At 43.3% G+C, this 27181-nt stretch overlaps 1 protein-coding gene across 3 annotated transcripts in view; it reads left to right on the top strand.

Moving 5' to 3' along the window:
* The window catches only part of MYRIP (myosin VIIA and Rab interacting protein), a 153421-nt gene that overhangs the window by 61018 nt on the left and 65222 nt on the right, over positions 1-27181 (top strand). For all 3 annotated transcript variants that reach the window (XM_028750615.2, XM_077916426.1, XM_077916427.1), the window contains exon 3: positions 12059-12280. In XM_028750615.2, the coding sequence (XP_028606448.2) occupies positions 12059-12280 (222 nt within the window). The remainder of the gene's footprint in view (positions 1-12058; positions 12281-27181) is intronic.

Genomic DNA, 27181 nt, shown 5'->3' with positions numbered 1-27181 from the left:
GTAAAGATGGTGCAAAGCGGTCAGTGGTGCTTCCCGACTTGGCACGGCAGCTGAGGCTGGGGCCACCACAGGGGCCGGCTGAGCGCGGCCTGCTTGGAGAGCTGCCCCAGGAGCGCCTGGCTGGTGGAGGAGCGGCCGCGCCGGAGGGAAACAGTGGCGGAGGGGGCAGGGCTCTTAGTGTGTGTGCCACCAGAGAGGGCTCTGTGTGCCCACCCTGGCACATGTGCCATAGGTTCGCCACCACTGAACTAGGATAATCAGGTGCCTTGGGCAAATAACTCCTGGCTAACTACCTTGCAGTGGAATTCTATACATGCCTTCTCAGAAGTAAGCCTCACTGGGGTTAGTGGGGCTAAGTGACTGAATTCAGTTGGCCCTATATTGATATGAATGGGATGGTGTTGTTAATAGTCTCTATATCACCATGGAGGTGTTCACTTGTGGAGAAACTCTTGACACCTCCCAGCACCTCTGCATAACTAAGCTGTTAGCATTTCCTGAGTTTCCTTCCTCTAAGCAGATGTTCAGAATATGAAACAACAGAAGGTACCTAAAAAGCACAGAGCCTTCTGGAAAATAAACTGCAATTAAGAAGCAGCTTTACCGTTTGTTTTGTTTTATGTTACTTGCTTGGGGCAGTAAAAGGTAGAAGTGTGCAAATCAGTTGCTGTGCTGGTAGAACTCACTTGTGCTTGCACCCAGCTTTTTAAACAGCAGTGGTTTGCTTCCATATTAACTGGCAGTAAAGCCACTGGTGACTTATGTGAAGCAATATTATTGTCACAGTCACCCCAGTCTCTCAGCAGTGAGATTTCACAGGTTCCAGTGCATACCCAGAGTTCAATTTCCTTGGAATGAACGGCAGTGGAGACTGTGGTGTCTTTAGAATATGTGGTTTTATTTACACATATATACAACCTGAGCATTTTCTATTGTCACATTCCAAAGCACTTTAGATTCAACCAAAGGCTTACACATGCCAGTTAAATTGGTTTTTTTTACTGAACATCAGCCCCATCCACTCTGTGCTGCATAGCAAACTTATTTTGAAACTTTAGGAAGACTTAAAAAACAAAACAAAAAAACACATTTGCTATGCAGATTTTGATTTGAGAAATTAAAGTGTAAAGTACCTTTGGGCAAGAACCTAGCGCAATGTGATTATTTGCATCCTGGTCTACATCTTTTATTTATGTATTTATTTACTTCTTCACCCTTCAAATCATTTCCCGCAGCGACTTTTAATGCACTTCAGAGCGGAATTTACCGCAGTATTGATGGCAACTCTCATTATCCTGCCTTCTTAACTATGTCATTTATATAACTTTGTACTTCTATAATCTGGTGTAATTTATAAAGTCAAAAAGGCCTGAATATGGTGATGGTCACATATGCTCCAACTGTCCCTGTTAGACTACAGGTAATTCTGTCCCATTATTGTCTACACTAACTGTAGAGAATATTTTAAGGTGTTGAGACCATGCCAATCTTGACATGTTTAAAGATACTGTTTTCTTAATAAATGTTGGCCAATCTTTGTTTGGGGAAGGGAGAGAAGTATTGTTGTTTATATTTTTTAAAAAACAACAACACAATGCTACACATTAAAAAAGTCACCGACTGGCAGTGGCTCTGCAGAGAATATCGCCAGCCCTACCTAGAGATGCTGTGGATTAAACCTAGCCAGCTACATCAACGCATCTCCGCTTGTTAATAAAATGTGGCAATAGTATTGCAGCTTATACAAAGCAGAGTGGGACAGGTCTATGCAGCACAATGATAAGAGGTTTGCTGTGTCACTGAGCACCAACTATACTTAGCTGTTACTTTACCTTTACAATATGGTCTGCCACCATCACGTCTGCGAGAATAATGATTTGGTAGAGCAAGGTCTTTTTGGTTGTAGCCATGACCTTGTGAAATGTACTTCCTAATGAAGCTCATGACTGCCTTTCCTGGAATAATTTGGAAAGGCATTCTAGATGAGCAACCACTTCAGAACGTTTTATGGAGGAGTTCTGCTGCACTCCTGTTCTCATTTACTTGGGAGTGAGTTTCATGGTATTTGATGGGTCTTACTACTGGGTAGACATTGTTAAGCTTGCAGCCTTAATCTATTTTATTCCTTCTTGTTATTCAGACGTTTCCAGTATTACTAAATGTGTGAGCTGCTTTCAATGCGGAGAGAAGGCAGGGGTGATTTTTTTTAAAGAGGTCATTATCACCACAACTGACCATTTAAATGTTGCTATTTTCCTGCATTCATTATAAGTTCTGCATAATGCCCATTCTTTGTATGGTGATTTCTTTGGTGAGGATGACCACTGGTACCTGTCTTCTAGCCTTGCTTGCATGATGTACAATGTACCGTAACTTTCTTGGCATTTCTTGGATGACCTAATTTGTTCGGAGGCTGACCAAGCAGGAAAGCTGGGTTTTTACCTTATTTAGTTCTTATCATGTGCCTGTTAATCCCTTTCTGCAGTTCACTTTTTTGTTTTGTTTTGTAACAAACCCAGCATTGAGTTTTTAAAGGAAAAATAGTATTGTATACACTGTCATAATTCAGTGAAAAGTATTACCGTATTTTTCGCACCATAGGACGCACTTTTTCCCTCCTAAAAAGCAAGGGAAAATGTGTGTGCGTCCTATGGAGCGAATGCAGGCTTTCGCTGAAGCCTGGAGAGTGAGAGGGGTCGGTGCGCACCGACCCCTCTCGCTCTCCAGGCTTCAGGAAGCTATCCGCTAGCCGTGGGAGACCCAGCTCTCCCACGGCTAGCGGAGCGCTGTATTAATCCCGAAGCTTGGGGCGTGCGGAGCTCAGCACGCCCCAAGCTTCGGGATTAGTGCTCCGCTAGCCGTGTCTAGGCTGCGGATAGCAGCCTGCTTCCCGGAGCGTCGGGCACCCTGAAAGCAGAGCGCCCGGCGCTTCGGGAACACATCCGCAGCGTAGAGAGCCTTGCAGGAGTTCCCCGCAAGGCTCCCCACGCTGCGGATAGCAGCCTGCCGCCCGGCGCGAGGGGCGCCCTGAAGCAGAGCGCCCCGCGCGCTAGGCAGACATCAGCCAGCCCCACAAGCTCGGGGGACAGCAGGGAGGCGCAGCGCCACTATCCCGCTGTTCCTCGACCTGGTTCGGTTTCCCTGACCTGCTTTTGGGGGGGAAATAAAGGGAATTTCCCCCCCCCTTTATTCCCCCCCCAAAAAACTAGGTGCGTCGTATGGTCCGGTGCGTCCAATCGTGCGAAAAATACGGTAGTCATTAATCCAGGCTTTATATGCTAGTTACTTTGTCTTGCTCAAGTGGTGTTTTGTGGGGTCCAAATGGAAAACTATCCTATACGTTTAGTGGTTCTGCTGTTGGATTTTCAGCATCTAACAATGTATATCATTTATCCCCAAAAACTGCTGAAACCTATCCTGCAATGTATTTTTGTTTGTTTCTGTGTCAAGGTACATCTTCAGCCATAAATTGCCAAAGGCCAGGTGAGATCTGAGCTGAAAGGCAGCTGAATGTAAACTGAAATGTCCACTCTTGCATTTGATTGTAGAAGAAATCTCTAAGGCAATTGGTGAAAAAGCTTAGCTGAGAATTCCCATAGAACATTTCCACCTCCCCTCAACATTAAGTCATTAGGATTGCTCATATGGGAGTAGCAGTATGGAATCTGAGCGTGATCTCAAACTTTGATTCCTTGGTAATGTATCTTAGGAGGAAAAGGGTGTCTGCCCATGGTTCCCAAATTGCACCTAGCCCCCCTTCTCTCACTCTGCACTAATGGCAGTGGGGCGGCTAATAGAGAGGCGTAAAATTGTATTTCTCAAACAGTTAACACAAGATAATCCAGTTTGAAACACCAGCGCAGGAAATACATTTAATCATTCACAGCAGAGATGACTATTCCATTAAATACATCACCCTGAGAACTAGTTTGGCATTGCTCAAACCATATGATTAATGTACAGATGTTATTTTCCTTAATTACTCTACAACCAGCTTTGTCTTAGAAGGAGAATATAAACTTTCCAATAAGGATAGTATTAGAGGCCAGAATGTAGCACTCAGAAGAAGTAAGGTAAAGGTAAAGGTACCCCTGCCCGTACGGGCCAGTCTTGACAGACTCTAGGGTTGTGCGCTCATCTCACTCTATAGGCCGGGGGCCAGTGCTGTCCGGCGACACTTCCGGGTCACGTGGCCAGCGTGACAAGCTGCATCTGGCGAGCCAGCGCAGCACACGGAAACACCGTTTACCTTCCCGCTAGTAAGCGGTCCCTATTTATCTACTTGCACCCGGGGGTGCTTTCGAACTGCTAGGTTGGCAGAAGAAGTAGATGGTTCTATTCTGGAGAGTGGAGTTGATTTCAAAAAGAAAACTCTTGTTTTAGCAGGTATCTTTGCCTGGACTAACATTAATATCAGCTTGGTATATCCAAGCCCCTACAGAATGCATTTTGAACATTAGTGTTAGCATAGCAGGTATCTGTGCTGCATGCCATATACCCTAGTTTATAGGTTTCTAAGGAGCCGTTTGTGGATTAGCTATATACCTCACCAATGTTTCTGGATCAAATACCATAAACCTAGAGATGTCCACCCAAAAGTTGGGGACAGGTTTAAGTCGCCCTACCCTACTTCTCTACAGTTCTTATCAGTAGTAGAACTGTGATAAACACTGCAGAAGCCTGCAGCCACTGGGCATAATAGTGACCATTATAGGATCACCTACTTCTGAACTATTTGATTAAGCATTTATCAGGAAGGTATAGAATGGTTGCACCAAACAAATACCATAATAACTTGGCTTCTTCGAAATCAGTTCTGTGATGAACCTTGGGATTGTAAATCTTGCAGAGGCTCTGATTAGAAATAAGTTACTTGACTTCTGTGCATCAAGAAGAAACTGAATATTTTTATTCTCTTTTCTGGAGGCTGCATTAAAGTTTATCTCTCTCGGTACTGAGCCATATGGAATCTGTAAGGCTTGGCACCTGCCAGCCAATTTGCTGGTATATTGCACTCAGACTATCAGAGTAGCTCTAGAGATCTCTGTTCCTTTCTATTTGCAAGAAACATGCCAAACCCGAAAGCTATATTTGACAGTGGTTGCTCTCATGTTTCCCCTTCATTTATTTTCGGTTTTAAAGGATGCTTTAATCATTACTCAAATCATGAGATTCACATAATGTCTGTACATTACATAATAAATGCTTTTAGTCTACCACATCACTTCAAATGTTAAACCACTGCTGCAGGACAATTTTATGCTATGAAATGACATAAAAATTCTTGTGTGGCACATCCACTGTGACTCACTATTGTACCATTGCAAATTATTGGACAAACCCGAACAATTATTGTCCCATCAAGTTCACTTATTAATATTTATAGAAATACTTACATAATGCTGGTGGTGGTACTAAGTGTGGCAGCAACAAAACCTGGCTGCAACAGAGGGTGGGTTCTTATCAAATTTTGCACAAGTTGGAAACCCAAGAAAGTTTTGAAAAGCAGTCTTCCCCATTTGCAATATTGGCTGCATTCGCCCAGAGCATTCAGCCTGATTAGTTTGCAGAAGCTTTGTTGGGAGATTCTACGATGTCCACTGTCTACTGAGCATTCATTCTGATTTGTTTCTGAGGGGAGGTTGTACAAGATCATGTCAAGCAATTGTTATTCCATACTTCCTAGTGCATTCCCAATCACTTTCCTTAATGCAAATAGTCTGATTTTTTTTATTTTGGAAATAATAATAATAATAGTTGTTGTTGTTGTTAAACTTATTACAGTTGTCTACTTCCCCAGTGTGCTCCTTGTGGGTAACATGTTGGTGACTAAGACCCCTACAGCCACCAATATTGTACCCTCTGCTCATTAGCTGAAAGTCTTCAGCCCAAGCCTGAATCTACCCAAATCTGCCCAATTTGGTTCAGAAGTAAGGCTTTATCTGAATATGGTACACAACCCTATTAGATTACTGTCAAATTTGATTAAAATCAGCACAGTTTTGAAAAGTTCAGCCCACAATCTTGATTCAAAATGGCATCCAGTGCTATCTCAATCCTTCTCCATCTTTGGAAATTGGCTTATTGGTGCCAAATTGGGTGACAATATCTTCAGAGACGTCCAAATCGGAACTGTTCGGTTCGTCATCTTGATTCAAAGTGGTCTCCAACCATTTCCACATTTCCAAATGTAGATGAAAAATGGCCGCTCCACTTCTGGAACCCTTGTGACAGATTGGATGGCAATATTGTGAAAGGCATTTGAATATCTACATATGGGGAGGCAGATGGGTGGGAATATGGACCAACAGACAAACCCATTTCCAAAACAGAGTAGATCATGCATTCAGCATACAAAGGGAGAGGCCTAAGGGCTATCATATACCATTATTTCCTAACAATATCCTCTACTTCTATGGAAACGCACCAGCCAAAGGAAAAAGGAAAAAAATGATGGGGAAAGGAACCTTTTGCATATTGAATTCTTCATAGCCCTATCTATCATTGAACAAAGAGATCCTCAAATCAATATTTCAAACCATAAACTAGAAGTAAGGAGCAAAGAAAAGGGAGCAAAGGAGAAAGAGGGAAAGGATACAAAGAGGAGGAAGAAATCAAAATTCTATAACTTTAATCCACTAAGGCCCCTTAGCACAAATTAACTGCCCTCCTTCCATGAACCATGTAACATTTTAGCAGCACACTTGGCTCCGTACATGATGACTGCAAAATCTTTTAACAGAATGAGAGCCTCAGTCTTGTGTGAGTTTGGGGCTAGTCTGTAGCCCAGGCATATTATTGGAAGCCACACTTGGACCATGAGATATTTTAGCCATGGGCATGTAAATAAAACTATAAATCTAAATAAATACTTGTACTTGATTCCATACTAGATGCTCATGATAAATATCAACATTTCCTAGCAAATGAAGTTGCTGAAGATGTGCGGCTATGGCTTTATTACTTTTTTGAAACTTTTTATTGTATGATAGCAATTTCATTTTCAGCTTTGTATGCTGCCCCACTGCCAGAGGGATCCACAAGGCAATGGAAAGCAAACACCAGTTTTGACAGTAAATCATAACGAAATGTTGAGGCTCAAGGGAAAATGCATTAAGAGCTATTTGCTTTTAAAATTGTACATCTAATGGGGCATGTTAAACCAGTTTCTGCCTCATATAAGAAATAGCCCAAAGATTAGATATATTTATTTTCTCATGCATTTTGTCAGACTGTGTACTCTGTGCATGCATGCATACAGTGCCAGCAAATACTACTATTAGGTTCTGTGTGTTAAGGTGAATTGAACCACCCTGTATTTTGCTTATTCCTAACTCTGGATTCAAGCCCCACTTTGGGCAAACAATTCCTGCATTGCAGGGGGTTGAACTAGATGATCCTAGTGGTCCGAGACCTCATAGGCTATATGATTAGTTTTAACTCTTAGTAGTTGCAAACCCTTTTAAATTTAGCCTATTGTTAGTGTGTAGCTTATGAAGTCTGTGTTTATTGATTCCATGTTACATCTTTTCATAAGTATGGTATTTCCCTTTTGATAGGATAAAATTACTTTTGATTTATCTTGGTTGTCACCCTTGAGGTGCCACATTCTGGAGGTTCAAGGTCAAAAGATCTGAAATTGGGTGTCAGGGTTGCATGTGTGAATTACCCACTTTATGAGAGCAGGAGATATTTCTCCTGGGAAAGCATTCAATCATGCAATTTCCCATCTCCCTTTGAAGTGGAATCATCCAGGCACAGTTTTAACACCTCATCTGTTGTTTATGTGAACTAGACTTCAGTGTGAATTAATCTCACATGCCATCTCAACATGCAATAAAATACATTAATTTTTGCCCCTGTTGATTTTAAAGGTGAGCTTAATTTAGCAATGTGAAATTAAAAAGCAAACTTTGATCAGTTCATGAAACCAGATGAGACAAATATAAAATCAATATTCTTGGGGGGTGTGTGCATATTTATTTGTGCAGTCTTTTTAAAACTGAGTAGTGGCAATCACAGTGCGTAATTTGAAATGTTTGTCCAATTTGCATAACTTACCGCTTTCCTTGATGCATCTGTTATTCTTTGAACTTTAACAAATATCCCCTCTGTTCTGCTGATTAAATAATAAATCTGGGGAGTTTTAGAAGTAGAGGAAATAAATATTTTATCATTTCAAATGTTGAAGACTTATCTTCTGTTTTATTCCTACAATTCCAACTCTGCACTGTCTAGGGATGTTTTCTAGAAAGTGAGTTTCCACTGTTCATTATTCATTAGAATGCAAGTTGTGTTCCTCTGTTAGAATAAATCCAAATTATGAACAGTGTCATAATGTAACCATAAGACAGCATTGTTATTTCCTTACATTTATTTCCCAATGTAGGGAGACCCAAGCACCATACATGTGATTCCATGGCAGTCATCCAAGCGCTGAACAGAACTACTTAACTTCTGTTCAGGTGGTAGCTTTTCACTCAGGTGCCTTCAGACTATATTACCTGGGACCATGAATTCTATTGCTGCTATGCTCAATGCATTACCAATGCCAGATTTCCTTCCATGTTTTTCTTAGTGCAATTAGTGCCAGAGACAGATGCAAATAACTTCCGGCTTTTATATTCTCAAAGGGTGCATTGTGTTTTTTTCTCAATTAGCTGGCAACGGAATTAGAACATGAGTTCCTCAGAGTATTTAATACACTGAATTAACAACTAGCAGTGCCCTTGCCAGTTGCCACGATATTTCTGTAAAGCCTACTCACAGATAAGTTCTATTCAGTAAACGTTTCTGGCATGTTTAATTAAAGTGTATTTCTCTTAGTCTATTTATCCTAAAAGTGTTTTTTAAAGTTTTTTTTAAGTGTAGTGCTTTCAGAATCGGCCGATTCCAAAATCCATATTGGAGCAATACTTTCATTAAGCCAACCAAAATGACACAAAATAATGTGCAAGCTTTTGAGGTATTCAGAACTCTTCATCGGGCTAGATGGTAACCAAAGCAGTGGTAAGGTGGGAGCTGGCTGGACTCTACATCTTGTAAAAGACTTAAGTAGGAATGTGGAAGGAGTTAGCAGACATTCAAATGAGACCATGTAGGCGTTATGCAGCTTCCAGACTACACCAAATCTGCTTGGGAAGAAGAAACAAAAAAATGGCTGATTCCCCATGTCTGGAAATACCAGCCGCAGCTGTTACCCTGGTTTGTATCCTTAGGCAAAAGACACAGGTTCCTTGGGGGGGGGGGGGCTTGCTTAAGTCATGTGGTCTAAGCTTGGAGCATTCATCTTAGACCTCCTTACTGGTAAGGCTCACATGAGTAGAACAAAGGCTTGATAATCCATCCACCGAAGGTGAGAGAGATATATATAACTGTGCTGGGCACACCAACTTACTCTATGGTCTTAACCCCTTCATGCATTAATTAGAACTTAGCATGTTGGTTATAATGCGGATGGTTTATCTCATATCGATTTGTTATCACCTCCTGTTTTATGGTCTTGTTATGCATTTAAATGTGTTTGTATCCTGGTCTGGGATCTGGCAAGCAGTAGATAGACAGACAGATAGCATTACACTAGAAACTTTTAGGTAAAGATTTGGCAGGATAGCAGGTAGCATTCTCAGACTAGCTCTCTCTCGTTTGTTGACCTAATGCAGCAAATGGTTGAAATGTTCTGAGAAGGAAAGAGCAGAGGTGTGAACAGATTCTGAGGCTATGAAGATGAAATCAATAATGTCATCAAGGTCATTAAAAAAGAGTGGCTGGGGAAACCCAGCCAGATGAGTGGGGTATAAATAATAAGTTATGATGATGATGATGATTACTACTACTACTGCTACTACATTAGAGAGACCAGTTGCTACTTTGTCCCCTTACTGCATTACTTTTCTCAGGGCTTCAGGATGCTTGCTTTGGCAGAGAAGACAGTCCTTTGTTAATCAGCAAGGAGGAAAGTGACTGCCATGTGTAACACAGACTGATAGTGTGGTTTATTAGGCTAGTACTGTGGGAAATATAAAATACAAGTTTTGGAAATTATAAAAGCAGGGGCCACTCAAATGGAATGAAGGACACCACTCAACAGGTTCTAGTGAGCATTAAACAGAAGAGCAATAATATATGACATTATATAAACATTACATAAACTGGCATTAAACCTTTATAACTTCTTTAGAGAATGTAGTTAGGCTGTTTAAAGTTTAATGGCTCACTGCTCCTAGGCTTCTGGAATCTTCAAAGCACATTGCAGTAGACCTCATTTATCCCTCCTCAAGGCATGGGGTGGGGGAGTATTGACTAAAAATAACTATACCTCACAGATTTGTGATTCTAAAACAACATTCCAGTATAGTTTTTAAGAGTCTTTCATTAAATCTAATCCAGGAATGAGGGAGCAATTCAGTTCTGTTTACATTTTAATGCAAAGAAACCTAGCTCACACTTCCCCAAGCAAGAAGTGAAGTGAAACACAGTTGTCCTTCAAAATTCACACTTCTCCAAATTTTTGCAATTCAGTACTCCAACCAAATAATGTGTAGAAAAATGAGTATATTGGGGAAAGTGTGCACAGAAAGGCATATGTTAGTGAAAATAGCATTCCAAGATGCATTGTACATGTGTGTGTGTGTGTGTGTGCATGCGCGCTATGCAAAAATCATATTGCGGGAAAAGCCACAAATGCTTGCCTCGCCTCCTGCAGCCCCTGTTAACTCTGTCAGCTCTGCCCTCCCTTGCCTCGTGCACAGGGCAGAAAATCACAAGAGCAGGCGCTGGCAAAAATCACAATGCAGTAAAAACCATGAAGGCAGCCTCTTGCAATGCCTCCTTATTTCAGACATTGTGATATATCAGTATATCAGTGATGTTTAGCTGGTGATATACCATGACAATGAAAACCTGATATTGCCCACCTACACACAAAGCATGTGGGATGGGTGGGAGGTCAGCACCAGCTGCCAATTTGAAAATGGATCTCAGAGGAAATGGGAAGGCAACAGTGCTATCTAATCATATAGAGTAGTTCTCTTTGCACATGCTCTGGCTGCCATTTTCAGATGGCCAGCGGACAGACAGCCTGTTGCCTAGATGGGTAAGCCAAGAAGCTTGGGTTGATGAATACTTGGACTAGAACATTCAGGTGAGACAACAACAACAAGCCTGCGACAGGAAGGGTGATCCTGCCCTTGGATGGATGGCAGTGCAGCGCAGGAGTGTGGGGCTGCCAAGCAAGCAAAGGAGCAGGCATGGCATTGGCAGGGTAGAGAACCTGGGAATGGCCACCAGGGCAGCATGAACTGGAGAGCCCTCTCAATGAGAGCTTGCCCCAGGGGTCCCTCAAACCTGCAGTACTTGCAGGGCCGTCTTAACCATAGGCGCCAGGGGTGCCAGGCTCTCAAGGGTGCCAGGCCAAGAGTCCAGGCCTGAGAATTAGAGTCCGGGGAAGAGCCCGCCCATCGGTCAGAGCACCGTGTCAATCTCTTCTGCTACAGGCGGCTCTGCGCCGTGAGTTCAGGGGTGAGCGAGCGAGCGAGCAAGGCAGCAAAACGCTGAGGTGGCCGGCAGGCTGTGACCTCCTGTGTGCCTGGGATTGGCATAGGGCCATGGAGAGGCCCACCAGCGCATGCTGCTTACACCACGAGGTGCCTGGCTTTGCTCAGTTGCCAACGCTGGTGCCTCAGGCTGGTTTGTTGCGCTGGGCTCCTTATGTTTCTTTTCCTGAGCAGAGATAAGCGTGGTGTCAGCTCTCTAAAAAAAGGTATACAACTCTGGGCAACCTGGGGGAGCGTCGGGCGGATCTTTGCACCCTGGCGCTGCATATGCTTAAGATGGCCCTGAGTACTCATGCCATACCCTCTGATGAAAATAGGGACATCCTAAGGAAAAGCGGGACTTTCCTGGATCAAATCAGAAATCAGGATGGCTTCTGTTAATCTGAGGAAATACAGACACTTGGAGGGTCTGTCCCTGTGCTTTTGAAGACTGGTCCGATTGCTGAATGGAAACGGCATTATTTTGATTCTCTCTCTTTCGTTTCTTTCTTCCGGGGTTCCAGTGAAATGAAGCAGAAGCTCGATGAAGAGGGTAACAAGTGCAGCATTCTCTCCAAGCAGCAGAGGTTTAACGAGCGCTGCTGCATGCGTTGCTGCTCCCCTTTTACGTTTCTCATCAACACCAAGCGGCAGTGCCAGGATTGCAAATACAACATCTGCAAGAACTGCAGCTCCTATCAAAGGAAGGAGAAAGGTTGGCTCTGCAGTGTTTGCCAGCAAGCTAGGTGAGTGCATTTTGCGATACTAATAAATAACAGGGTTGGTGCCGCCTTCTGACCTTTTTAATTTTTTATTTTAAATTGCAAGCCGTTGACACAGATGAGACAAAGAGAGACAAAAATTTTACTCCATTAAAACAACATTTTGCTGTGTGACTTGTTAGTCCATTGCTTCTCTGGAGAGTCCTACTCATTCTTCTATTAATCTTGCTTCATTCATGAAACATATGGCTCATTTCTTTTCTTTTTACCAAGCTTTGTTTTCAAGTTGCTTTGACCAAATGTCAAATCAGCATAACAGGGTTTTAGAGAGACATATGAAACCTCTGTATTGGCAACTGTGATAAAACAAAATTTAAAAAATTCCTTCCAGTAGCACCTTAGAGACCAACTAAGTTTGTTATTGGTATGAGCTTTCGTGTGCATGCACACTTCTTCAGATACTTCTTTGTGCAAAGTCCCATACAAGTTCTACAAAGTGTGATGCCCTGTGTGCATAACGAACAGGTAGCATTATTTGAATACCTGAAGGAACTGCCTTGACCCATGCTAGCCTGCCTTTGCCGTAAGATCTTTGGGAAAGGCCATGTTCCAACTACCCTCTTTAGCAGATGTTCACTATATGACTGCATGCGCAATCCGAATCACTACTATTTCACTCTGCCATTCTGGGAATTGGAAGCAGCAAACCACAAGGGTTTGGTGTGTGAAGCAAGTTCATGGTTTGTTTCTCTCCAAGCAAATCACGGTCTGAAGCCGAACTTCGGTACTGGCTTCCTGATCATGGTTTAAGCGAATCAAACCATAAGTATTGTGATTCGCTTCTCCTGGCTCCAGGGTGAAGTAAACAGGAGCAGTTCAGCAGTGTGTAATAGTATAGTGCTTGTTCACAGTAAAATGTGGTTTTCTGGCTTGCTGTGACATGTGAACTGGGCTTTTACTTTAACAAAGGAAAGAAGCTTTTCACTGTTGCTGCCGCAATTTTGGAATTCTCTCCCTAAGGAAACATGCCTGATACCAACATTACAAGTTTTTTTAGTACCAATTGAAATCCTTCCTGTTTTCCCAGACATTTTAAATGTAGATTTTTTAAAAGGGAAATTGTATTATTTCCTGCTTTTAGCTTTGGGTATTTTGGGGTTGTTGTTTTTTTGTCTTCTTGTATTTTGTTAAGTATATTTGTTGGTTTTAAATTAGACTTCTGTGTGAATTTTACCTGTGCTGTCGTATACCACCCTGAAATATTTTGATGAAGGGCATTTAAGAAATACTTTAAATACATTCAAATGAATACAATAATGCTATTTCATATTTTAGCAGCTTCCCAGTGTCATTCTAAAGCATCCCCACAATCGTACAAATACTTGGAGACCTGTGCTCTGTTAATAGTCACATCTTCCATCATTCCATTCTGACTGGACCTATCCCTTTTTAAAAGCTGATTCTCACGGTCATTTAAAGCATTATTTCTGTGATGTGCTATGATTGAAGGGAGCCATGAGCGGGTCATTCTGCCATGGCATGCACAGAACGCTGTATGTCTATTATCCCTGCAGCACCCCTAACATTGTGGTTTGAAGGGTAGTGGTCTCCCTAAGGATGGGGGAAGAGAGAAAAATACAATTAAATATAACTGCATCATTGTGCTTATTGATTTTGGTTATCCAAGCTAATCTTCAGTGCTAACTCAAATCTGCAGAGGCATTGGTGAGGTGAGACTGTCACTGATGCCTTGTTTCTCTTTGGAACGTAGGACTGAGCCACACCATTGGAAATAGTAGAGAGCGCTAAGGAGCTCAGGCCCATATTAAACTCCTACATTTGTATGGCTGAAAGATATACCGTATTTTTTGCCCAATAGGACACACTTTTTCCTCTCCAAAAATGAAGGGGAAATCTGGGTGCGTCCTATGGGGCGAATGCAGGCTTTCGCTGAAGCCTGGAGAGCGAGTGGGGTCGGTGCGCACCGACCCATCTCGCTCTCCAGGCTTCAGGAAGACATCCGCAGCCAAGGCAGCCCTGTGGGACCTCCCGCAGGGCTGTCTAGGCTGCGGATAGTGGCCTGCTTCCCAGAGCGTCGGGCGCCCTGAAAGCAGAGTGCCCGGCGCTACGGGAACACATCCGCAGCCTAGGCAGCCCTGTGGGAGGTCCCGCAGGGATGTCTAGGCTGCGGACAGCAGCCTGCTTCCCGGAGCGTCGGGCTCCCTGAAAGCAGAGCGCCCCTCGTGCCGGGCATACATCCACAGCGTGGGGAGCCCTGCAGGAGTTCCCAGCAGGGCTCCCCATGCTGCGGATAGCAGCCTGCCGCCCGGCGGGCAGGGCGCCCTGAAGCAGGGCACCCCTCGCGCCGGGCAGACATCGGCCAGCCCCACAAGCTCGGGGGACAGCAGGGAGGGGCAGCGCTGCCATCCTGCTGTTCCTCGACCTGGTTCGGTTTCCCCGACCTGCTTTTGGGGGGAAAATAAAGGAATTTCCCCCCCTTTATTCCCCCCCCCCAAAAAAAAACTAGGTGCGTCCTATGGGACGGAGCGTCCTATGGGACGAAAAATACGGTATTTTTTCAGTTTTAGCGAAAGATGTAATTTGGGTTTATATGTTGATTTTATTTTATTTTTAAACCAGATTGCATGCAACTAGAAGCAAACATTCCCCGATGTTTCAAAAACTTTGGTGTATTTTTTGCTCTATTTGTCATGACAATGCGTCCACATTCCCTTAAAATGCATGGATTCTATGGGAGGTGCTGGAACTTTGACTGGAAGTCAAGCTTACCTTACTCTCTCGCACGGGATCCCTTCCTTTTATCCATGGGTGTGTAGAGAGAATGGCTGATATTTCTCAGTGGGGTGAACCAGGGCATGGTTAAAGTTACATTTTCTTTCATAAGTGCTTTAAAAGCAGGGATGCAGCACGTGACGGCAACCACTTCAGGTGCTGTTGGTGGGGAAATGGTCTCTCAGTGGTTCAGGAAGACTTTTAAAAGCGTTTGACCCTTGCATTTGGGTGCTGCACTGGGCTGAAATGTTCTGTGGTTGGAAAGGGAGGCAGCCTCACCTACTCAAAAGATGACATGCTGTCACTGGTGCAGAGGACTGTCTCTTTGCACAGCTGGCACTCAGCATAAAAATGGGTCTTAAAACACAAACTACCAGCCTTGAGCAAAACACTCTATTCAGTATACCTTCTCACAGCTCCAAGTGCTGTTGACATATGCAGGCATAAGTTTTTGTACAGTTGAGTCAAGATTTTTCCATGAAGGATCAACTCTTTGTTATTTTGTGATTTAAAAACAGTTAATTTTTATCTGTTTACTCAAGACAACATAAATAGAACAAGATAATTTAAATTTCATGAATAAATTCAAGTAATTGTTCCCCTTACTTAATGTTCCATTGCTTTTGACATTTTAGCTGCTTCTTATTACACACAAACCAGAAGGAACCAAGTACTTTACATACTGGGTACACTGTTCTTCAGACACTGGGCAGAATCTTGGGTAGATGCTTTCTCAGCTCCATCTCTTTTGTTATTTATTAATGTCTTTCTTGATTTGTTTTGCTTGTTCTTTTATACATTTCTCTCAATGTTGGCTTAAATGGTGTGAACTGCCCTCCCTGTGGGAGGGGTGGCTAACACCCCAGAGGACAGGATCACACTTCAAAACGACCTTGACAGATTAGAGAACTGGGCCAAAACAAACAAGATGAACTTTAACAGGGAGAAATGTAAAGTATTGCACTTGGGCAAAAAAAATGAAAGGCACAAATACAAGATGGGGGACACCTGGCTTGAGAGCAGTACATGTGAAAAGGATCTAGGAGTCTTGGTTGACCACAAACTTGACACGAGCCAACAGTGTGACGCGGCAGCTAAAAAAGCCAATGCAATTCTGGGCTGCATCAATAGGAGTATAGCATCTAGATCAAGGGAAGTAATAGTGCCACTGTATTCTGCTCTGGTCAGACCTCACCTGGAGTACTGTGTCCAGTTCTGGGCACCACAGTTCAAGAAGGACACTGACAAACTGGAACGTGTCCAGAGGAGGGCAACCAAAATGGTCAAAGGCCTGGAAACAATGCCTTATGAGGAACGGCTAAGGGAGCTGGGCATGTTTAGCCTGGAGAAGAGGAGGTTAAGGGGTGATATGATAGCCATGTTCAAATATATAAAAGGATGTCACATAGAGGAGGGAGAAAGGTTGTTTTCTGCTGCTCCAGAGAAGCGGACACGGAGCAATGGATCCAAACTACAAGAAAGAAGATTCCGCCTAAACATTAGGAGGAACTTCCTGACAGTAAGAGCTGTTCGACAGTGGAATTTGCTGCCAAGGAGTGTGGTGGAGTCTCCGTCTTTGGAGGTCTTTAAGCAGAGGCTTGACAACCATATGTCAGGAGTGCTCTGATGGTGTTTCCTGCTTGGCAGGAGGTTGGACTCGATGGCCCTAGTGGTCTCTTCCAACTCTATGATTCTATAATTCTATGATTCTATGATTCTAGAATGCATTAGAATTGAAACATGACAGCCGCATTCAGTTGATGAATCTGAGAAGAAGCGATTAATCTCTAGACAAATGACATTTGGATGGGTGTTATCCCCCCTCCCATTTTAAAAATATATACTGGGATTAAGTCAGTTACAGTTTGCTGTAATAGAAGCTTCCAGTAAGAAGAGGCACTGCTATTTACTACTGGTGTATTTTGATATAAAACACAACTGAGACCTGGAGACAGTCAGCCTGCCTTATCAATAACACAAAGTCTATCAGTTCTTCTCCCCAGGCTGCCTGTGGAAAGCTTTGTCTTCAGTTATTCACTCTTCGCTCTCCCAGGGACTGTTGTGCACTTAGCACAAAGTCGTATGGGGGGGGGGGACAATAGGAAAAAGTTGGCCTCTTGGTGCTTTAGAAAACCTTGTAAATGTACTGCTTGCAGTATTCTCTGCTGAAACTGCACAGTCATTATCCACCTTTATTGTGCCTTGCAAAGTTCTGGAAAAAAAATGTTTGAACACATTGAATGTGTTTAAATTATGCATGTTGCACTGTTACGGTCTTGCAATGGAAGATACATTCATAGACGTTTTGTGATAAGCAGATTGTTTTCTTTCAGGTAAGATAATTGTTATTCTCCTTAGCTGCACTCAGTATGTTGTGATCCAGAGTGGTTTTGTTTGCTTGTTTTTGCATTGGAGTTGTATCGATTAAGGACTTATCTATGTAAAATAGTTACCTTTCCTTGACTGCCTTTTTCAAATGTTACTTTAATTGCTTAATCCATTAGGTAATCATCTAGATTTGGCTTCAATAATGGAAATTTAAAATGCTTTTCTCTGCTTTCCTCTCAGGCTTTTTCTCCTGCATTGTAGAGGGTTGTAGTTGGGGTCCCTTCCAGCTATAAAATTCTATGATTCGGGGTCATGGCAAATGACCTTTTATTCAAGAGCACCCCTAACATACTTCAATAAAAAAGAAACCCCGATTTACACTAAAACAGCATGTAAGATTGAAGTGGGAGAAGCAAAAAGGAGACATTAAAACCAATTTAAAATTGGACTGAAGAAAGCTACTTTTATTAGTTACCTATGTTGCAGGGCAAGTGCACCGATGTCTACTTAGTTCAAGAAGACTTACTCTCAAGTTTTTGTGTTTAGAAATTGCAGTCTAAGTGGACTTAGTGCCCTCTTGTCTGCAATGTAATTTACTTCAAATCATCAACGTATTTGTATTATTAGTTCTGAAGCCCTACTCCTAAGTGAAAATAGGAGCTCTTCAAAAATTAGTTGGGGAACTCACTTTGCCTGCTTTAAAAAGAATAAAAAATTAGGAGAAACACGCATTCCACTCCTGAAAAGGTGAAAGATTAGTATCTGGGGATTAAGGCACAATTAAATGGTGACAGGGGACGCGGGTGGCGCTGTGGGTAAAAGCCTCAGCGCCTAGGGCTTGCCGATCGAAAGGTCGGCGGTTCGAATCCCCGCGGTGGGGTGCGCTCCCGTTGCTCGGTCCCAGCGCCTGCCAACCTAGCAGTTCGAAAGCACTCCCGGGTGCAAGTAGATAAATAGGGACCACTTACTAGCGGGAAGGTAAACGGCGTTTCTGTGTGCGGCTCTGGCTCGCCAGAGCAGCGATGTCACGCTGGCCACGTGACCCGGAAGTGTCTCCGGACAGCGCTGGCCCCCGGCCTCTTGAGTGAGATGGGCGCACAACCCTAGAGTCTGTCAAGACTGGCCCGTACGGGCAGGGGTACCTTTACCTTTAAATGGTGACAGAATAAAGCAGAAAGTCTACCTACTGACAGAGGGTTGTTGATAGATATGGAGAGGGCAGGGATAGTAGATAGCAGAGGCGTATTTAGGGCAGTGCAACGAGTTCCCACCACACTGGACTCTGAACCTCGGAGGAGCCGCAGGTTGTTGCAACTATAACATAGTGAATTGAACAGAAAGCGGGAGGCAGGGGTGGTGGTGCCAATTTTTTGCCTCGTAAAGGGCAAGAAGAGTCCAAAGTCCACCCTTGAAGGTAGCCTTTTTGTTACATTAGTATTCTGGCACTTCAGGAGGACAGTAGGAGAATGTTCTGTGTGCCGATTAAAATAAAAGGTCAGAAATAGCACACAAGGCTATCACTAATGGTTTCAGAAGTCACCAGCACAAAGATGTGTCACTGTATCCTCTCGTACTTCAGTCTCTCTTCAGATGCTTAAATGATATATGAAATGTCCTTACACGTAACATTTATAGACAATCCCACTGTATATCTAAAAGCAGTAGATGAGAATATGCCTTATATGGGATTTTTTTTTAAGGTTCCTAGCAATACTTTGCTGCCCAACTGAATAAGCATATTCTCCATATGGCGAAATCATACACTTAAAACAATTAGTATCCCATTAGGTAGCAGGAAGCAATATTTCCATAACTTCTTTGGACCAAATATTGAGGGCTCGTGTACACTGAATGGATGAAACGTTGAGACTGTGTTAAATTGCTTCCCATGGGGCCTGTGTCTACATGATGAGCTGTTTATGTGCAACAGCTCGCTAAGTAGATGGAGTGGCTTTTCTCCATGGCCCTGCCTTGAAGCAGCGTGGAGAAAATAGGCCATTCGATGTGATGCACAGCAGTTGCTGGTCACATGCAAACAGCCGCCATGGGCAGAGTAATTTCAAACAGGGTTGGCGCATCCTTGTGCCCTGATACTGTGCGGTGTGCAGAGAATATTCTTCTGAAAATGGAAATCATGGGCAGGGAATATTGCAGTCTGATTTCAGAGGGAGCAGGTCAAAATCCACACCTTTTAATATACAAAGCTCTAGTAGTACTAGAATGGAAAATTAAAATGGCAAAGGATGTTTAGCTTTTAAAATGCAGGTTTAAATGAGGTAGTTTAAAGTAACCTCTAAAGTAAGGGGGCTTATCGCTTCCCTCCCACCGCTCTCTCTGATATATCCCTCATGACCGATTCAAATGACTTCTCTGTGTGTTGCGGCAGTTAGAAATCCACATGGCTGTACTAATTGGCTTCCTGCCCGTGGTGATCTGGGCTTAATCAGGAACTCCTATAAAGAGAACTTGCCACTGAAAACTGAAAACATAGGTTAGCACTTCGCAGTGATGTGCCAGAAATGTTATTCTGTCCCTTGGTTGTCGAGCAAACTTTGTAGTTCAGCTTTGTGGACACATGGAATGGCCTCTTGTTCCTCAACACACGGCCATCAGACCACAAAGGATGACTTATATCAATTAGTTGCAAAAGACTAATTGATGCTCATGCTCATGCTCATGAGCACCTTCTGTAAATTTCAGTAGGTATGTGGAGGAGGATATTCAAAGGTTTGTGCTTTTATTTTCATATTTTGTTATCTGTGGCTGAATGTTGGCATTATAAATATATCCTGGAGTTAAGGCTTGGTGAATTGTGATCCAGACTAAGGGTTACTTTTACCAATCATAGATTTTTATACAGCCCTTTCTCACAAAGGAGTGTTTTTTTTTTTTAAATCTGTGTCTTCTAAGGTGGTGAATGAAAATGTTCTATTGTGCTCATTTTCTGCTTGCAAGCTTCCTATAAACATCTGGTTGGCCACTGTGAGAACGGGATGCTACACCGGGCAGCTTTTGGTCTGCTCCAACAGTCCCTTGTTATGCTTTTACGTGTCCTTTCAAGTCTTTCGTCCAAAACTATATTTATCCTTCTTTAGAAATAAACTGAAATGTTATGACTGGCATTGGTATCTTATTAATGGAAATAATTAACACTGGAAATATTCCAGACTTGGAGACATTGCTGGCTGTGAATAGCAATAGTAAACGAACTAGAATAGAATAGTAAACGAACACCTCCTTTGTTATTAATGTGCTTTAGCAATCAGGGGCAACAACATCAATTAAAAACTCCTGTTTTTTCCACAGGAAGCAAAATGGGCATTTCATATTGTAATTTTGGAGAGTTTAACCACAAACCTCTCTATTTTCTTCCAAACCATTCCTTGTATTTCAGTATATAATGCAGCACAAATGAATTGTGTAACTTGGATGAAAAACAGTGAATCCATGATTGGTACTCTTGGCATGAAACTCTGCATAGGCTCTGGCTAAAATAGAAAATCATTCCCTTTTCCTCCAGCGTCAAGGAAACGAGATCTATGAAGCAACTCAGCTTGCCTTCCTGCCAAGCTTGGTTTTATTTCAGATGAAATAAACGGAGCATATCAGCATATATGTTTCTGTTGGCAGCTGTCTATCTCAGGAGACAATGGAGGAGTGTGCCTTTGGGGGTGAAGTCAAACAGAGACTTACAGAGCCTGCTGTGGCTGCAGAGACCAATATAGGAGAGACATGTTTTGTTGCCAGTGGAGCAGATTAAGGTGTCTGGTTGTGCTGCTACAGGTGCACCATGGCGTTTCATCGCTCTGCAGTCCTCCCGGTGGTCATTCCTCCTCTGGTGACTGCTGTGGATACACAATCTGTCTGTCTCCAGGCGCTGCAGTCGTCAGCAAGGGAATAGTTAGTACATTTACACCAATGTACTTTCTTTTATAACAACATTGCAGAACATTGATGCAGTTTCTTGAAAAACCGGAGGGGCCGTATCTTGAGACAGCATCATGCAGTATTTATGAATTGTGTATATAACCAGGATTAGCTTTTGGTAAAAAATATATTATTAGAACAATGTTTCTTCAGTAAATGGGTACACAGGAGCAATGGTGCAAATTCTCCAATAACAAAATTAAGAAAAGATTCTAATACTTAGGGGCTACTGCCTCTACTTGTTTCTCTTGCCGCCCTCCCAAAGCCGCCACTCCTTGCCAAAGGACTACACTTCTGCGCACCCCTGACCCTTACAGCTTTCCACCCCCATTCCCTTTATAGCTTACCAAACTCCTCTGGCTTAGATCAGGGGTTGGGAAACATTTATATGAGCCAGTGTGGTGTAGTGGTTAAGAGCGATAGACTCGTAATCTGGGGCTGAGAGACTTCAAAGAAGTGTGACTAGCCCAAGGTCACCCAGCAGCTGCATGTGGAGGAGCGGAGACACAAACCCGGTTGGGTTTGTGTCTCCGCTCCTCCACATGCAGCTGCTGGGTGACCTTGGGCTAGTCACACTTCTTTGAAGTCTCTCAGCCCCACTCACCTCGCAGAGTGTTTGTTGTGAGGGAGGAAGGGAAAGGAGAATGTTAGCTGCTTTGAGACTCCTTCGGGTAGTCAAATCCAAACTCCTCTTCTTCTTATATCTGGAGGGCCAGCTCTTTATCTTTCTCCCACCCGAGGCAGGCCAAAGTTGACCTGACAATCACCAGATGCCCTAGTGATGTTCTATAGGGTCTGCACCCCCTGCTTTGGACATAATGCCAAACTGCGGTCAATTGAAAATGGAAGCAAAAGCTTTCAGTCCCCTGCTGTCCGAAATGTCAAAGTCCCACAGCTCATGCATAGCAGTGGCCCTGTTTGATTGAATTTTTTAATGGAATTTTAAGTAGTAAAAAATAAATAAATGAAGCTCTGTTTATTTTTCAAATAATTCAAAATTATTTATGAGCGTTAATAGCACATAAATAATATCATGAGCTCCAAAGATGGGGGGAGGGGAGGGAAGGAAATCAAAAGAGTGAAGCTGCATAATGCAGAAGAAGAAGGTATAAATGGGGGGAAAGGCTGCTGACATTATTACATTCTTATATGCATTCTGTTATCACACATATTATTTGCTACTCTTTTTCTTCAGCAAGGTGCCCACACTTAAAGGAAAGATACTAGTAGACTGAGATTTATTTCATTTAATGCACTAATATGATATATAATATGATATATGCATGCACTCACATGCACTCACTCACACCCCCACAAAATTTGGTAGCGTTATAATAGAGAATGTCCAGTTGCATATACATTCTAATATACACTTTTATGAGAGATTTGACTGAAGAGGAACAGTTATACATTTATACTTCAGCATTAATGAATTAATTCAGGCCTAATTCATTCATGCTGAAGTAAAAGTGACACCTTTGAATGCATGTTGAGGTATCACATGTTTTAACATCTTCCCACATATTGAAAATCTTTTGCATGTGCAGTGTTATAAACTAATGCTCTAATAAACACAATAAACACAGGAAGAGTTTGATGTCAGGTTGCTTTCAAGCAAGCAATCTCACCTGTGCACCTCTGGAGCAGAGATGGCTCAAGGTATTTTGATGCCTGAGATGCAAAACCAAAATCATGTTCACCCCCTGGTACAGTCGTACCTTGGACTCCGAATGCCTTGCAAGTCAAACATTTTGACTCCTGAATGCTGCAAACCCGGAAGTGATTGTTCCAGTTTGCGAACGTTCTTTGGAACCTGAACGTCTGACTTCCTGCACCCAACCAGAAGCCGCGCTTTGGTTTCCGAACGTTTTGGAAATCAAACAGACTCCTGGAACGTATTCCGTTCAACTTCCAAGGTACTTCCAAGGTATAACCTAAATAACTGACAATTTTATGCTCTTTCATTGTATTTTAAAATCTGGTGCCCCACCCTACCTAATGATGGGACTAGCCTTACTGTGAGGTGGCATCGTATGCCATGGCTTGCTGAACATTTGGATCAGCTCATCGTGAACATGTGTTATGGGCTACATAAAATGTTTTCGTGGTTTCAGAAACATATTGAGCAATTCCCACCTACCTTTATGTCTAGTTTCATACACAGAAGTTGACATATCCTTTCAAACATATTTAGCTTAGAGATACCTTGGCCATGGGGAGTTAAGCTGTTGTGATATTCTAAACACCTACATTTTGGTTGTAAAGTGTCAACGTAGGAACAAAGAAGCCTTGCACTGTAGAGAAGGTTGAATTTTAAGCATTCTTCATAAGAGATTTCCTATGATCTGACAGGTTTAATGTTTAGAGCATTCATAGCGGTAATTTTAGAGCATTCGTGGCAGTGAATAATAAAATATTTCAGATGTTTCTCCTAGATATACAGGACAGCTGCTTGGCATAAACATGGCATGTGAAAGCACCCCAGTGTCCCAGTTTGCCATTTAGTGATTAGACAAAAGGAGGAAAACACAGCTTACATTCTATAAAATCTGCAGGGTTCATGCATGTTGAAAGAATATACATTTTTCAGGGATCATATTAGTAGCATCTCCTGCAGTTTGATTCTGTACCTTACTTGTAAGCACTCTCAAACAATGTGTTTTTTTCCTTTCCCCTTGATGTCCTTTCCATCCTTTACTCCAGAGAATGACATGCAATTGGGAATGTGCAAACTTGCTCCTTTATTTCTGCAGCACTTTTACACAAGAAGCCAAAATATTTTTGCTTTTCAAACAGCTTTTGTACTACTGGGTTCCGTCCACCCTATTCTGAAGCAGTTGCACAAACTAATGTGTATTATATTGTGATGCCTGCTGACATTTTGCATTAGGGGTGGAGAAACCCATGGCCGTGGACTTACAGCTCCCCTCATACCTGAAGACTGGTCATGCCAGCTGGGGCTTATGGGACTTAAGGTCCAACACAGGTTCCTTATGCCTGCTTTACATTATCATATTCACTATCTTAATATGTACTATTACTGGTTGTGTTGCAATTCCCATTCCATTTTGCTGATAAACAAGTGCATGCACAATGTGAGAAAAGGAGGAAAGCAGAATTAGTTGCATACCCAGGTGCTGAGTCCCTGCCCCTGGGAGCCCAGCCAGCTAAGAGAAGGGAAGGACACAACAACAATCTGGGATTTAAAATGGCCACAACTTTTATTCGTTTCAGATGTAGGTAAGCCTTGGCATAGGCATTGGGCATGTATCTCTCTCAGCCCACTGCCGGGGGTCTGAGGCACGACAGGGTCAATCTTGGGTTCATCACAACACGCAGGTCTACGCAGATGGACCCCCCACCTCCAAGCAGGGGCGGAGGAAGGGGTGCAGTGGGGGCGGGCTGCCCCAGGTGACATCACTGAGGAGGGTGACATTCGGCACGCCGCCCACCCGCAACTCCCAAGCCTATCCCGAGCCATCGGGGGAAGGGGCAGAGCTGTGCCGCCTTGCCAGTGGCCATCCCCCTTCATTTTGACAGCTCGGGGGAGTTTTGGGAGTCACGGGTGGGCGGTGGGCCGTTGCCCCCCACTCCTGGGCTGCTTCCTGGGAGGCTCCCCCAAGCTGTCAGAAGGAAGAGGGAAGGGAGGAAGGCTGCTGGCAAATGGCGCGGCTCCCTCCCCCACCAACCAGGAAGCAGCCTGCCATGAGTGGCTCACCCTGCCCCCCATGGGATGCTTGCCCCGCCACACAGCATGGGCGCCACTCCAGGTGCCGGAACAGCTAGCTTCGCCTCTGCCTCCCAGGTGCCAAGGGAAACTCTATGGTCTGCTAGCCACATGCTTTGACTCTTTGGACAGAGACTTCCCTCCAGATCCCTCTAATGGAGTACCCTATTACCACCTCTGCAAGAAGGGGTGTGTGAGAGAGTAACCACTTCGCCCCCTGGTAGGTGTTAGACTAAAGGATTCTGTCCAAGCCCTAAAGTTGTGATTAATCCTATGGGGAAGGCAAAACCTGCAGTGCAGGGGAAATTCGTTCCTGGTTCCGAATATGGCAACCATAGTAATGCCTGCACACTCTGAAAAGGAAAAGGTTATGGCATCAAAAAACACAACCCTATAATAGAGGGTGGGACGGGTGGGTGGCACTCCTGGGCTGACCGAGCTGCAGCATGCAGCGTTGGCCGGGTTTTATGGCCAGGGAGTGGACCGGAATGAAGACTGTGGACTCCAGGTCTGCTCCTGATGCCCTGCTCCCACCCCCAGGCCACTGCAGATTGGCTTAGAATTCAAAAACGGGTCTGGGGGTAACCCGTGATGCTCTGCAGCAGCTGGGGGAGCAGCAAATGGCCTCAAGCAACATGGTGGGGCTCTGGAGGGTGCCAGAGAAGCTGTGCCGGGTCACAACAGCCACTCACCCTTCGGACCAGGTAAGCAGCCATTTTGCTCGTGTTTCAATTTCCACACACTAAATAGGAGAATTAGGCTATGTAAGTGTGCGTGTGTGTATATAAATGAGTGGAAAAGAAAACTGAGAAAACCCTTTTGAGGAGGAAAAAGCCTTTATTTTTTTATGTGTGCCCTCTTGTATATTGAAATTCCCAAAGGAATTTTAGGTTGAAATATGCACTATTTCAAAGAGATGCTTGCGCTCTCTCTCTCTGTTGCTCTTTAAAAAACCCTCTTTCTACCTTAATAGCACTGTTTTAATATAACTACTCAAAGCATTTCAAAGGACTGAACTGAAGTAGCTTTTGCAGTCTTTGCACCTACATTTCATGACCTCATTTATTTCGCCTATTCATTTTCAACACTGCATTACCCCTTTAATTTGGTATTGACTCAGTCAGTTGAGGTGGTTTATTGAACAGTCCTCAGATGTAAAAGAGAGAGGCTTCAGCAGAGTCACTTTACTACCTCCCTTCAATGCTGCCACCTATTTTCTGATTAGCACTTCAGAAATCCTGCAGGATATTCTACAAAAGAGCATGGGGGTGAAGACTCACCCATGCCGTGGTCCTCTTTTAGTGACAATACTTTGTAGGATTGGGGTCATGAAGGAGCACAGTTCAGCCTTAGTGAGTAGCAGTGCAATCTTAATCATGTCTGTTCAGAAATAAGTCCTATTGAATGCAAGGAAGCTTCCTCCCAGGTAAGAGGGATGAGGACTGCAGCCTTAATCAGTAGGACAATGGAAAGCAAACCAATACAGGGGCAGGTTGATTACAGATGTTAATTAATTTAGTAATCCCTGTGTGTTCAATTTAAACTTTAATATAATCATAACAAATCTGCATTTTTGTTTGCATTTCACATTTCCCTCTCTGGCTCTTTTTCTTTCCATGTAAGCAAATATATGAGTGGTTAAGATGAGCATGCTATCTCTGTCCCCGTCACCACTGCAGGGTACTAAACAGTACTGGGAGCTTCCACAAGTATAGGAAACTCCCTGCTTCACAAGCCTTCAAACATGTGAGTTCAACAGATGGAACTGGTGCATTCATCTCCATGCCTCCCACCCCATACATGCTTAATTACATGCAAAGAAGTGTTGGGGTGTGTGTACACACACACAAACACACACACATGGCTTTTAGACCCCTTAAAATATGCCCTGAGTTCTAAAATTTCACTCTTCTTCCAGTGTAGTAAAAGTAACCACATGTTGGGTAAGTTAAAAAAAGAATGTTTTGCTTACAAACTCTTCAAAGGTCAGATTCATGTGCTTCAGAAAAGTTGCACAGCCAGTAAAACTTACCCTATTTTTCTGTGTATAAGACTAGGTTTTCCCCCTAAAAATAATGTCCAACATTTAGGGACATCTTATATATGGGGGCCATCTCCCCCCATTTTCTTAAATCGGAGTCCCCCAAAAT

Source organism: Podarcis muralis, chromosome 12, assembly GCF_964188315.1.
Source record: "Podarcis muralis chromosome 12, rPodMur119.hap1.1, whole genome shotgun sequence".
Lineage (NCBI taxonomy): Eukaryota > Metazoa > Chordata > Lepidosauria > Squamata > Lacertidae > Podarcis > Podarcis muralis.
The sequence above is the reverse complement of the archived record's forward strand: the minus strand, read 5'-3'. Positions and strand labels throughout refer to the sequence as shown.